This window comes from Chenopodium quinoa, unplaced genomic scaffold, assembly GCF_001683475.1.
Source record: "Chenopodium quinoa cultivar QQ74 unplaced genomic scaffold, ASM168347v1, whole genome shotgun sequence".
NCBI classification, from domain to species: Eukaryota; Viridiplantae; Streptophyta; class Magnoliopsida; order Caryophyllales; family Amaranthaceae; genus Chenopodium; species Chenopodium quinoa.
This window is the reverse complement of record NW_018743920.1, coordinates 861394-874161: the sequence shown is the minus strand read 5'-3', so window position 1 is coordinate 874161 and position 12768 is coordinate 861394. Positions and strand designations below refer to the sequence as shown.

The window sequence follows — 12768 nt, the reverse complement described above, 5'->3', positions numbered from 1 at the left end:
TTTATAAACGGTTCGGTGCAAACGGGTTGCAGTTTGTTAACGGTTCGGTGTAAACGGTTTTTATGCCAGTTTAAACGGTTTCGGGTTAGAAACGGTTCGATTTAGATTTGGTTCGGTTCTTAAACAATTTAACGTTTACTCGGATCGGTTCGGTTACGGTTTTACTAACATGCGGTTCGGGTCGGTTTTCGGTTTCATAAAATCGGTTTTTAATCGGTTCGGTTCTCATTCGCATCGGTTGAAACGATTCGGTTTCACCAGTTCAGTTCGGTTTTTGACAGTGCTACAGTACGAGATGTGGAATAATATTTAGTCATAAATTTCACACAATTTTAGTCATAAATTTCACACAATTATGATTAATTTCTGTTGGGTTGGTTTCGTTCAAGTCATAGTTAGTTTTGTCAAGTCTACTTTTCATGCTTTTTTTTTTTCCTTTCTCTTTCACAAGGTTACGAGTTTCTCTCGTTTAACTCAAGTATCAAACCCGTCCATATAACGTAGCAACATTTCATGAGATCCACTCCGACCTATTCCCCTCTATTGGAATTACATACCTTCAAGATTTTATTATATTTTTTTTTATTTTATTTTTTTTTTTTGGTAAGAAGAAGAATTGATTAGACCTCAATTCTCGTGATTTTTTTTTAATCTGATATTTGCGGGTCAGACACTTGGAAGTGGGGGAGAAGGTAAGGGATCCTCATCCCCAAGTAACACAGTTAGGAGGATTCGGCCTTATGACCTCAAGGTTACAAGGTGAATTTCTCACCAATTACGGCGTTAGTTATACTGGTAATATGGGTATAACAGTATAACTACCTTTGTCAATTACTAGTACTCCTTATCGTATAGACTATACTAATATCAATATAAGAAGCTAACTTTCAACGATAGAACAAGTAACCCATGGACCAACAAGGCAACAAAGTTGTGGTAACATTGGCTTTATAGGTTTTTTTCTTTTACATAACTCATATGTTGAAAATAGATATGGTGAATGAAATTCATAGTATTGGCTATGGAACTATTATGGTGAGAGACGAATTGCTAGAGGAATAATTAGATTTATCGATTTGCATTTTGAGGGGTTTACTTAAAATCTTAGGGAAGAGGGGGAAAGGACATACTCCGTAAAATATATCCAAATAGGAAATAATCAAAGAATTGACAATCATTAATAGAAAATCGACTAAATTAGTTTAGTATTACCCCCAAAAATAAAAATTTTGTAGAACGTGCGGTGTATTAATTCTATATTTAATTAATCGCAATTGTCACGATAAGAACATTGATCGAGATGTACATGCATGACTAGATCAATGTTTTTATTTCTCTCAATTAGGATTGTCATTATTACATTGTCATTATTGCATAGGGAAGATTTAATCTTCCTAAGCTCCTTCCATTTTTTTGTCCTGCCAAATTCCAAAGTTTTTGGATCAAACAGATCAAGTCAAAAATTAACATAATTAAAATTTGTTACGTGGGTTATAATCTAGTTGTAGTTGTATTAAACTAAAAATTCCTCTATATGCATATAATAATGCAAATTAAGCTACATTAAAACAACCAGACATGGATATAACATATTATTACCTTTCTCCTAACAACCATAAACCATTCATTATTAGGGGCCGTTTGATTCGCATAGGGGAATCGAAATGCAATGCAGAAAGGGAATGGAGGATAATGAAATGAAACCCTCAAAATTAAGCATATTGTTTGTTTACAAAAAAAAAAGCTAGGGAATCACCCACCACCATTGCACCACCACATCACCACCACAACACCCGTCCTTCATTTTTTTCCACCTTCTCCAACCACCCCACCTTCTCCAGCCACTCCCGAACCCAAATCCAAACCCACGCCACCCCCAAGAACCACAAAGACCGAAACCCAACCAAGCAACCCCACGAACCACGACCGAAACCCAACCACGCAACCCCACAAACCACGACCGAAATCCAAACCCACGTCCGGTGAGGTACGACGAAACCACGACCGAAACCTAGCCAAGCAACCCCACAAACCACGTTCGGTGAGGTGCGGCCTTTGGTTCCGGTGGAGGGGAGGATTTTTTAAGGGTTATACGTGGGTGGGGGGAGGGTTTCCAGGTGGGAGGAGGGGCGGCAAAGGGCGGCGAGGGTCGGGGGAAGGCCGGAAAGCATCCGGCGAGGTGCAGTGAGTTCCGGCGAGGTGCTACTAGTCCCGGCGAGGTGGTTTAGGGTTAAGGGATATGGTGGCGATTGGGGAAAGGAATGGGGAAGGTAGGGGGTGGGGAATGGGATTAGGAGGATTTTAGGTAAACCCAAACATAAAAAGGAGGAATGGGAATGACAAAAGAGGGAAAACAAACACCAACAAAGGTAATCATTCCCATTCCCTTTCCCCATTACAGCGAACCAAACGACCCCTTAGTTTATTACCCCTCAAATTAAGCTCCCATCACAAAACCTCCCTTCTCTCTCCTCTCTTTCTCTCTTCAGCTCCTTCATACATTCATCCTCTCCCCTGGAGAGAGAGAGCCATGGAAGAAGATGACGACAAACTCCACACCACCACCACCATGGTGGTTATCGCTGTCGTCTTCTTCCTCTTTCTCTCCACTCTTTCCCTTGCCACCGCTGACGACGCAACCATAATGAAGAAACTATCAAGCTCCTTAGACCAAACCCCTCCTAACTGGTTAGGCGAAAACCCATGCAAATGGCAAGGTGTAAGTTGTGATTCCTCCAATCGTGTCACTTCCATTAGCCTCGCCTCCAGGTCCATATCCGGTACCATACACTCAAAAATCAACCAACTCTCTAGCCTACAATCTCTTTCTCTCCAAAATAACCAACTTACAGGCACCATCCCGCCCCTCGCCAACATGACACAACTCTTTCTCATCCTCTATCCTTTCTCCCAACTTTCTTGTCGGCCTACAAAACCTCCAAACATTAAGTATCAATGACAACCCTTTACGTAGCTGGAGCCTCCCCAATGGGCTATCTGAGTCGTCCTCTTTGCAAGAGTGTCGCGCCTCTAATACAAACTTGGTTGGATCCATTCCTGACATTTTTGGGGCCTTCCCTAGCTTAAAAGACCTAAGACTCTCCTACAACAACCTCACCGGTTCCTTGCCTGACTCTTTCGCGGGGTCAGGCATTCAATATGTATGGATAAACAACCAAAAACAAGGACACTCAGGAGTCCTTGACGTGTTAGGAAAAATGCCTAGTTTAGCACAATTATGGGTTCAACAAAATGCCTTCTTTGGTCCAATACCCGACCTTTCGAATTGCACCTCATTGTTTGATCTTCAACTAAGGGATAACCAATTGACCGGAGTGGTTCCACCTTCTTTGAGCAAACTGCCTCATTTGGTAAACATTTCTATGCAAAACAATAAGCTTCAAGGTCCAATGTCAGCTTTCGCGAGAGGTGTTCAAGTCTCCCTAGGGTTCACTAATACTTTTGTAAGGATACACCAGGCCCTTGTGATCCTCAAGTCACTACGTTGCTTGATATTGTAGGTTCCTTGGGTTACCCTAGCGATTTAGCCGATTCATGGAAAGGAAATGATGCTTGTAATAGGGCGTGCCCTAATTCCTCTTCTTGAGAAACAGGGAGCGTTTCTCTAATGGCATTTAAGAAATTATAAAGCATTGGGAATTGTAAAGTAATAATATTATAATGAAAGGAAGTGTTGACTGTAACATTCACTCAAACTGCTGATGTGGACCGGTTTAGAAGGTGTGAAATGATGAATTTACTGCTGTTAACGTCGTTCTTTAACATCCATCCAATTTATTGTTACAACCAAAGTTACTCCATCAAACAGGTGCGAATTGCCATTTTTTCCGTCATCATTTTGCTCGCAAACCACCATCACCTTCGTTGCCCCTATCTTCTTCACTCACATTCGCCTTTCCGGCGGCTTTGCCACCGAATCAAAACGAAATACCCTAAAAAAATTGGAAAAATTATGGCATGGCTAACCCTTAAGGGCAAGGTTTGTCTTCCTCTTCCATTGAGGTTGTTCGTGCGTTCCAATTTCTGTATTGGAGGTTTTGATTTCCTTTAATGGAGGTGAGAGAATGGAGGAAGAAGAACATGGACGTTGGTGGCGCAGACGATTTTGTCTTGCATTGATGGTGAGGTGGATAGAGAAAAGGGCGGAGAATCCAGGAAGGAAAGAGAATTTGTTGGTGGTGGTATTTCCATGGAGGAAAGGGGTGCTGGGTTAGGATGAGGAGAGAGAAAGTGAGGATGTTCGGAGTAATTCCGTGAAGTGAATACCTTACCCCAATTCAGCGTCTGTTAACCCCGTTACCCAACTTGACTATGTGATAATTGACAGATATACCGAATGACCAATGTACCCCCAATTTCCAACGTAAAAAATACAAATTTAGCCCCTTAAGATACATTCCATGTTTATCAAGAAGAGAAACTTGGAATTACCCCTTGTAATAACTGGGCTCATGTGACTTGTGATTCTAAAGGAATGTTGTGGTGGTGAACTTTGCTAAGCAGAATTGGGGTGGATTTATTTCGCCGTCGTTTGCTAATCTAACTTCACTTACTTCCATCATTTTGAATGGTAATGACCTTGTTGGAACAATACCAAGTGTTTTAACAAACCTTAAAATGTTGCAAAGATTTGATGTTTCTAACAATAGCTTAACAGGAAAGGTACCTAATGGGAATCCTTTCTTAGGGACAAGTGTTGATACTACTAAATCTTTAAAGTCACCTCCTGATATGACTAACTCTCCTTCCGGAACAAATGGTAGTCCTTCACATTCGTTGAAATCGCGTCTTTCTTCCTATGAGATCGCGGGGATTGTTATTGCTGCTTTAGTTCTTATACTAGCTGCAGGAGTTCTCTTGCACCCGCGTTTCAAGAGGTTGTTGTTTATGAAGGTGTACGGCTCAAAGAAGTAAAACTTTTACAAGGAGAAGAAGAGTAAGGCGAAAGATTTGAAGACGAGCCCAAATGGAAAATATTCTAAAGGAAATCCAATTGATAAAAGTGGTGTGCTAAGTAACGGGCAAATTTTGTTTGACCATGGTGATAACATCCCAATTGAAGTCCTTCGTGAGGTGACCGATAATTTCAGTGATAGCAACATTCTAGGCCGAGGAGGGTTTGGGATAGTTTACAAGGGAGTTCTTCAAGATGGGACTGGAATCGCGGTTAAGAGGATGGAATCTAACCTCCAAGGCTCTAAAGGGAAGAGCGAGTTTGAGGCAGAAATTACGGTTCTAACTAAGGTGAGACATAGGCATTTGGTGGCACTCTTAGGATATTGTGTCAATGGGAATGAAAGGATTGCGGTTTATGAGTATATGCCTCAAGGAACATTGGGACATCATCTTTTCGAGTATGATCAAGCAGGGCAATCCCCTCTCACGTGGAAACAAAGACTTGTGATCGCTTTGGATGTTGCTAGAGGTGTTGAATACCTTCATAGCTTGGCTCAACAAAGCTTTATTCATAGGGATTTAAAACCGTCGAATGTACTCCTTGGGGATAACATGAGAGCCAAAGTTTCGGACTTTGGATTGGTGAAATCTGCTTCCGATCAAGGAAAATACTCGTTGGAAACACGTTTAGCAGGAACCTTTGGTTACCTTGCACCCAAATATGCAGGTAAGTAAGCTCATAAACCATATCCCCTCCCTCCCATTTAATTTGTTAGTTTGAGATGATCTATTTTCATCTTAGGATGTACCATTTTTGACTTTGATTACTTGATTAGTGTTGTGTAATTAGTTTCTCTAGTATGGTCTTTCACATTGTGTAATTAGTGTTGTGTACCATTTTTTAAAAACTAATGTCTATCAAAATCATTAGGATTGGAGTTTTAATTCCACTCTTAACATAAATGAATGGAAAAAAAAACGAAAAACATGAAGTTTTAATATGAATCTTTCTTCCATTTGGGCTTCAATTTTTATTTCCAATGTCTTTAATCTGTCATGGCTTCCTATGTATTCTGCCATATAACTCTCCATTTTGCAACTGTCCCATTTTTTAATAAATAATAACTTTTTACTTAGTTTTTCAACGAAATGTTCCCTTTGTTTAACTATACAACATTTCAATGCAGCAACCAGAACAGTAACAACCAAAGTCGATGTGTTTGCATTCGGAGTAGTGTTGATGGAGCTAATAAGAAAAGCCTTAGACGAAAGCCTACCAGAATAACAAGCACAATTATCAACCTGGTTCAGAAGAGTCCTCATTACCAAAGAAGGCATCAGAAAAGCCATAGACCCCAAACTTGAAACAGATGATGAAGAAATTTTCGAAAGCATTTGCAAGGTGGCTGAGCTATCAGGGCACTGCACGACTAGGGAGCCACAACAACGGCCTGACATGAGTCACGCAGTTAATGTTCTGTCGCCTCTGGTTGAGTAGTGGAGGCTTGCAGAGTCGGAAGGTGACTATGATTATGTTAGGATAAATATCAATGAGTCTTCCTCAAGCTCTTCAGCGATGGCAAGCTGGCGAGACAACGACTATGAGTGGTTATAGTAGTGTAAACTATCATTCTAGTGCTCCTACTACACCACCAATGGAGGAAAGCTTTACTTACATTGTAGGTCAATGATGAAAGATTCTACTGATTTATGTGATGTTGTTATGCACTTGTATATATCAGTGGTAAGCCCTTGGAAATGGTAGAGGTTGGTGAAGAGTGATGTCCTCATCTCATTGATGAGCCACTATTGTCGAATTTCAGCCTCTTGAGGGCATTTTTTATGCTTCAGATGTACATAGAGGTGTTATGAAAACATCGAATTGAAGATAAGGAGTAATGTGTTTCAAAGGAAAACATTTGAGATTGGCTCTTTTGCCCATCTAACCCGTCTTTAAGATGGGTTTGGGTATCACTATTTGAGGTTATCGCTTAGTTAGGAGTCATGTGGTGACAAATCTCTCTTTTATTCTTGGTTTACAAGGGGTCTTCCTCTATAAGTACTCAATTAAATTTAGTACTTTATATCATATCAGAAAAAGGTAAAAAAAAAAAAAAAAAAAAAAAAAAGGCGATTTTTTCTTAGGACATGATTGTGACTTCGTATGATTTGGAGTCTTCTTGATTCCAATAGGCAATTTATGTATGCAAGTGTTTGGGTTTTTAGTTCAAGATTATTGTCACTAGTATTGGTTCTCTTTAATTTAAAAACTAGCAATCGCTGAGTAATACTACATATCAAGTACGGAGTATTGATTTTCAAAGGACTAACAAAACTGAATGGCCAAAACAGATTAAATCTGGCTCAATAATTTTGGGGTAAGCAACATATAGTAAAACTAGTAAGTTTACCTGTGTATATATAAAATATATATATATATATATATATATATATATATATATATATATATATATATATATAAAAAAAAAATCAATAAATTTAGGTCTGAGATATCACAATAAAGTTCGGATTCAAATTGTATAAATAGGATTTCTTATTCCTCAAATAAGATTGGATTGTTTTTCTTTGATCAGATCTAGTTCGGATAGAACTTGAATGAACTACATAATATAAGTAAAACTAACCCCCAACTAATTAAATAGCCAACTCAATACAATGCTGTAGCAATTAAGTGGTGATATGGTCTACATTCTAACTCATTCCTGAATAGACAGTTCTCAAACTCTTCAAATCTTCGTTTTTCCAGGAATTAGTTTCCTCTTCAACGACAAGATTTGCCTATAAAATACTTTTACGAAGTATGAACCAGTAATATTCTACTTTTAGACGCCAGATCCTCCAAAGCAGAAGGTATCATCCTAATCTGATCTCTTTCATTAATCAATACTCTATAGTCTGTAGTTGTATTCTAGAGACTAATGTTTATTTTTCTCCCCTCTGTTACTTGCAGTAGCTTACGAAGTATGAACCAGTAATATGCCCGGTAAGCTTAATTAGCAGCCTCCTACAATTCTGGAATAGCACTAGGAGCAACCCGATTGTTGCATTTGACACAGAATGGGGTTGCAACATGATACCAGAGAGCCAAACTCAAACAAAGCCCGTACAAAGTTGCTTAAGCTGTACAAATAAAAAACACTTGTCTCACAATAAACCTCTCTGCTCTCTCTGTAACCCCTCAACTCCTTGTAAAATTTCTCGCAGTAAAAGTTACTTGTATGTTTGTGGAGATCAGAACTGAAATTGAACTCACAACGAAATGATTGCTGGGATGAATTTGCTAAGAAACAGAAACTTAAGTTCTACTTGTATGAAGTATGGAAGGATTTTAAAACATGCAGGCCTTGCAAGAAGAAGGGGACATACCTCTTGGTGGCATTCACCTTTTGTAAGCAGTGTTGCTGGCAAGAACAATGAGACCACTTTGGATTTCAATTATCTTGCAGTCCCAGTTTATGCTACCCTTCAGATTGGAGTTGAGTTGCTCGCTTAAGAATAGTAACATTTCAGACGACCAAACATTATAGTACTGTACTGTTTACACATTTCTGCAAAAAAATTTACAAGTAGTCCTGTTCAAATTTCCATGCTTCTGGTTATAGATACTCATACTTCTATCTAGTAAATTATCTGCTGCATCACAAATGAAGTACTTGCCAATTGTTAATTAAAAATTAAAACAATAAGGGGTACAAACAAAAATCACTTGGATATCAATACATTTAGTAACATCAAACCTGAACAATGATAATGTGTTCAATATTAAATTAAGAAAATCACTTTTGGTGATGAAGATTATATGAAAATAATCCAGATAATACAAATTAAGGTTCTAACAGTAAAGAGCACTTACAGAAGATGCTATTTATAACATACAAATACTTTGAAGCCCAAAGCATAGCTAGAAGTAACTATCTTTTCCATACATCGAGAGCTTACAAGAAGCCGTAATTGAGGGCTTGCTCTAGAGTGCCATGTCTGTATAACAATTGTATGATTCCAATCCATGGACAATGCACTGAAGACTGTGACAAGTAGGTCACTTAGACGGCTACAAACTAATCCAAGATACCAACATAATAATGATAATATATCCATCTATGGCTCACTGAACCAAGAGAGACTTCCATTTGCATTTACAAAGCTTGCAGGCAATTTCTGTGACCTGTGATATGACTGATATCTCATATTCTGTAACCATAAAGAAGGCTCCAAAAGCTTCCTGTATGAGTCCAATTTCTCAGCTAAAAGAAGGCAGGAAGCCGGAAACAGGTTGCTCACGCAATTGGATTTAAGACTCAACATTCCAGACCATCATAGCCCCTTCTACAACTCCAAACTTTGCATATGGCCAATCATAGAATTGTTTCCATCGTCCTGACATGACATCCAAATGATCCGAAATTATGTGACAATTTCCATTAATACCATGATAATTCTTAATTGAATAGCACAAACACAGAACACAAGAACCAAGCACAAACACCATCCCCTACTACCGATCCACAAAATGCAAGGAATCCACCAACTCATTATAAGTCCTCTCCCCCATTGCAACATCCTTTTTCCTAAACTCCTCAAGAAGCTCTAAAGCCTCAATTCCCTTCCCATCCCTACACATCTCCTCCAACAATGTCCTATACGTCAACAAATCCGGTTTCAAAGAATTCCCCAACATATCACGCAAAACCTCAACCGCGTCCTCAAACTTCCTCTCCAATGCCAAACTACACACCAACACCATATACGCCCCACTCGAGGGCACCAACCCTTTCTCCCTCATCTCCTTAAAAAACCCAAACCCCTGCCACACCCTCCCCTTCTCACAACACCCCTTAAACAAATAACCATAACTAAACGCATTGGGCTCACACCCATACAACCCCATCTCCCGAAACACTCGTACCGCCTCGTCAACCTGCAAACACTTAGCATACGCCTTAATAATCATATTCAACACATACGTATCCGGCACCACACCAAGCGCCTTCATCTGCTTATTCAAAGACCTCACAGCATTCAAATAAACATAACTAACATTCAACTTATTAAACTTCTTAAGCAAAACATTAAACAACATAGCATAAGTCTCCAAATTCGGCTTACAATCAATACTATCTTCCTTCATCATCTTCTTATAAACATCAAAAGCACGATTAAACAAACAACGATGAGAGCAACAGAATCGAATCAAGGAATTGTAAAGGGGTAAACTAACAGGGCAAGCACCGGCGAGGACTTCCTCGAGGAGGGCTTCGGCGTGGCGGTGGCGGCGGCCGGCGACGGCGAGGTGGATCATGGTGAGGTAAGTGGAGGAGTCGTGGGTGTAGCCGCGTTGGTGGGAGGTCCAGCGGAAGATGTCGAAGGCTAAATCGGGGTCGGATTGGGAGTTTAAGGCGTGGTTAACGTCGGAAGGGGTGAACCCGGGTTTGAGGAAGTTGACCCATGTTTGGAATTGTTTTTCTGAGGGGGTTTGGGATTTGGGGAAGTGGGGTGGTGGGGTTGTGGAGAGATGGTGGTAGTGCAGGGGAGGAGAGAGAAAATGGCGGAGGTTGGTGGTGATGGTGCGGCGGAGGATGGTGGTTGTCATGGTGGTGGAGGGAGAGAGAATGAGCAGAAAATGAGGAATGAGTGATATGAAGGATGTAGGAATGGGCCGAGTAGATTTGGAATGGAGTTTGGGCTTGGATACTTTTGGACGAGTCATATTGGCTCCTTGTTCTACGATAATTCTTAGTTGCACTACGCCCTGTAAAATGAACATTTAATTTAATAAAAAAAATATGAAAACGTAATAAAAATGAACATTAAGTAATAAGAAAATAAACACATAAAAAAAATGAACATTTAGTACTAAAATGTGAACATAATGTTATAAAAATGATTATTTAGTATTTTAAAAATGAACATGATTATCATATAATTATAAAATTGTTGGACCACGACTTAAAGAATGAACTTTTAGCCAAAAAAAAAATAAAAAATAAAAAATAAAAAATTATGAACACGTTAAAACAATAAAATGAACAATTAGTAATAAAAGATGAACATTTAGTAATAAAAAGTGAACATGTCCAAAAAAAAATATGAACAAATTAGTATAATAAAAATGAACATTTATCATACGATAAAATATATGAACACATTAAATAAATTGAAGCTTTAGTATATAAATATAAACATGTCAAAAAATGAACATGTCAAAAAAAATTACTTATATGAATAAATTTGAACACATTTATATTTATATTCATCTTTCGTCATGTTTATTCAATTTGAACACGTCATTTATTCAATACACGTAAATTACTTGTATGAATAAATTTGAGCACGTCATTTATTGAATAAAATGAATATAAATATAAAATGAAAAAAAATACTTGTATGAATAAATTTAAACACGTCATTTATTCAATACACGTAATAAGAGGTAATTATTTATATATACAATACAAGTAATAAGAGGTAATTATTTTTCGTTAATAATTATATACAATAAAGATAAAATAGATCATTAAAATATGTTTATATTTTATGTACTAAATATTCATTTTTAGTGTACTAAATAATAATTTTGTACAAAATGTTCAATTTTAAAATGCTACGTGTTCATTTTTTTGTACAGAAATAATACACAAGTTCAATTGTAATTATTTTAACTCTAAAAATTTGAAAATTTACTTTAAATCTAATTTTGTTTCATCATAGAGACAATAATTATCGATTTATAACATGATAGATTAGAACTATAAATGCAAAATAGATCAAAATGAACAATTTTGTAATATTCACATTAAAAAAAATGTCAAAATTACTTGAAGATTCATGATCGCAATGATGACGATGTAGCAACAATGGTGACGAATTGGAGAATATTCAAAGTAGATGGAGAAAGAAGTTTAAAGATTGAAGGAAAGTGAGGTAAGAAAGAAAAGGACAAAAAAGAGGAGAAAGATAATTTTGAATGGAAAAGAAAACAGACGAAAGAGAAAATTGATGGAGGTAAGAAAGAAGAAGAGAGAGAGAGTTAAATATAAGGAAGAGAAAGAAAAAAAAAAAAACGTATGTTCATATATATTGCTGTTGCACCTAGCTTAACTGCACAAGTGTGTAGCTAAGATGGCAATCTAGTTCGGATCTGGTCCTGGTTCGATCCAATCCGAAGAAAAAAAATCTGAGCTGAATCCAACTTTTCCCTACCTTTTAGTATGAGCTAACTCTTATGAATAGTGTTTGGACAATTATATGCTCTAAAATATTTATTTACTTAATTTGTCCTCATTAATGTTAATTATCTCTTATTTTGAACTCTTATGAATAGTGTGCGGACATTTATACCCTTAAAATATTTGTTTACATATTTTCTCTCATTAATACTGTCAACAACTAAATTTAAATCGAAAAAGCTCCTTGGAGATGGCTAGCTATGGCGCGCATCGCACGCGTTAGCGACCCTAGTTTTAAAAATTTGACTCTGGAGTTAGAGGAGAGTCGCATTTGGATTTTCCATACTCTTACAGAGTATATTAAGTAACTTTTCTATGTTTGTGAGTTTGTATTGATGCATGTGTGTTTAGCGCAAGTTACATTGCATGTTGTTATTCTTTTTCGTAGTTGTTTATCTCATGCATTTACACAGATACATTCTAGTTACTACTAAAGTAAGGTTAACGGAATGCAAGTATTAATGTTACATTTCCAAAGCGAACAAAAACTTCGTTTCAAATTAATTGTAACATTAGTTTTGGTAATTTTTTCTCATGATCTTTTCTCCTGAGGTAGAAAACTTGCACTATTTTATCTATACTTCATATTTTCCTTGAAATTTGT

At 37.6% G+C, this 12768-nt stretch overlaps 1 protein-coding gene and 1 pseudogene across 2 annotated transcripts; one reads left to right on the top strand and one right to left on the bottom strand.

Annotated features, from left to right (window-relative positions):
* The first annotated feature begins 2522 nt into the window (after positions 1-2522).
* LOC110687581 lies at positions 2523-6608 on the top strand (annotated as a pseudogene).
* Positions 6609-7449: 841 nt separating this feature from the next.
* Positions 7450-10902, bottom strand: LOC110687802 (pentatricopeptide repeat-containing protein At3g25210, mitochondrial-like). 2 transcript variants are annotated; one of them, XR_002504467.1, is made up of 2 exons: positions 8792-10902; positions 7450-8486 (listed from the first exon to the last, which is right to left on the bottom strand). XR_002504467.1 is itself a non-coding variant. In XM_021864445.1 (1 exon), the coding sequence occupies exon 1, from the start codon at positions 10700-10702 to the stop codon at positions 9434-9436; it is 1269 nt and encodes a 422-aa protein (XP_021720137.1). In that variant the 5' UTR covers positions 10703-10902; the 3' UTR covers positions 8677-9433. The 2 variants fall into 2 exon arrangements, 1 of the variants encoding a protein (XP_021720137.1); XM_021864445.1 differs by lacking the exon at positions 7450-8486 and having other exon boundaries at positions 8677-10902.
* Between the last annotated feature and the right edge of the window lie 1866 nt (positions 10903-12768).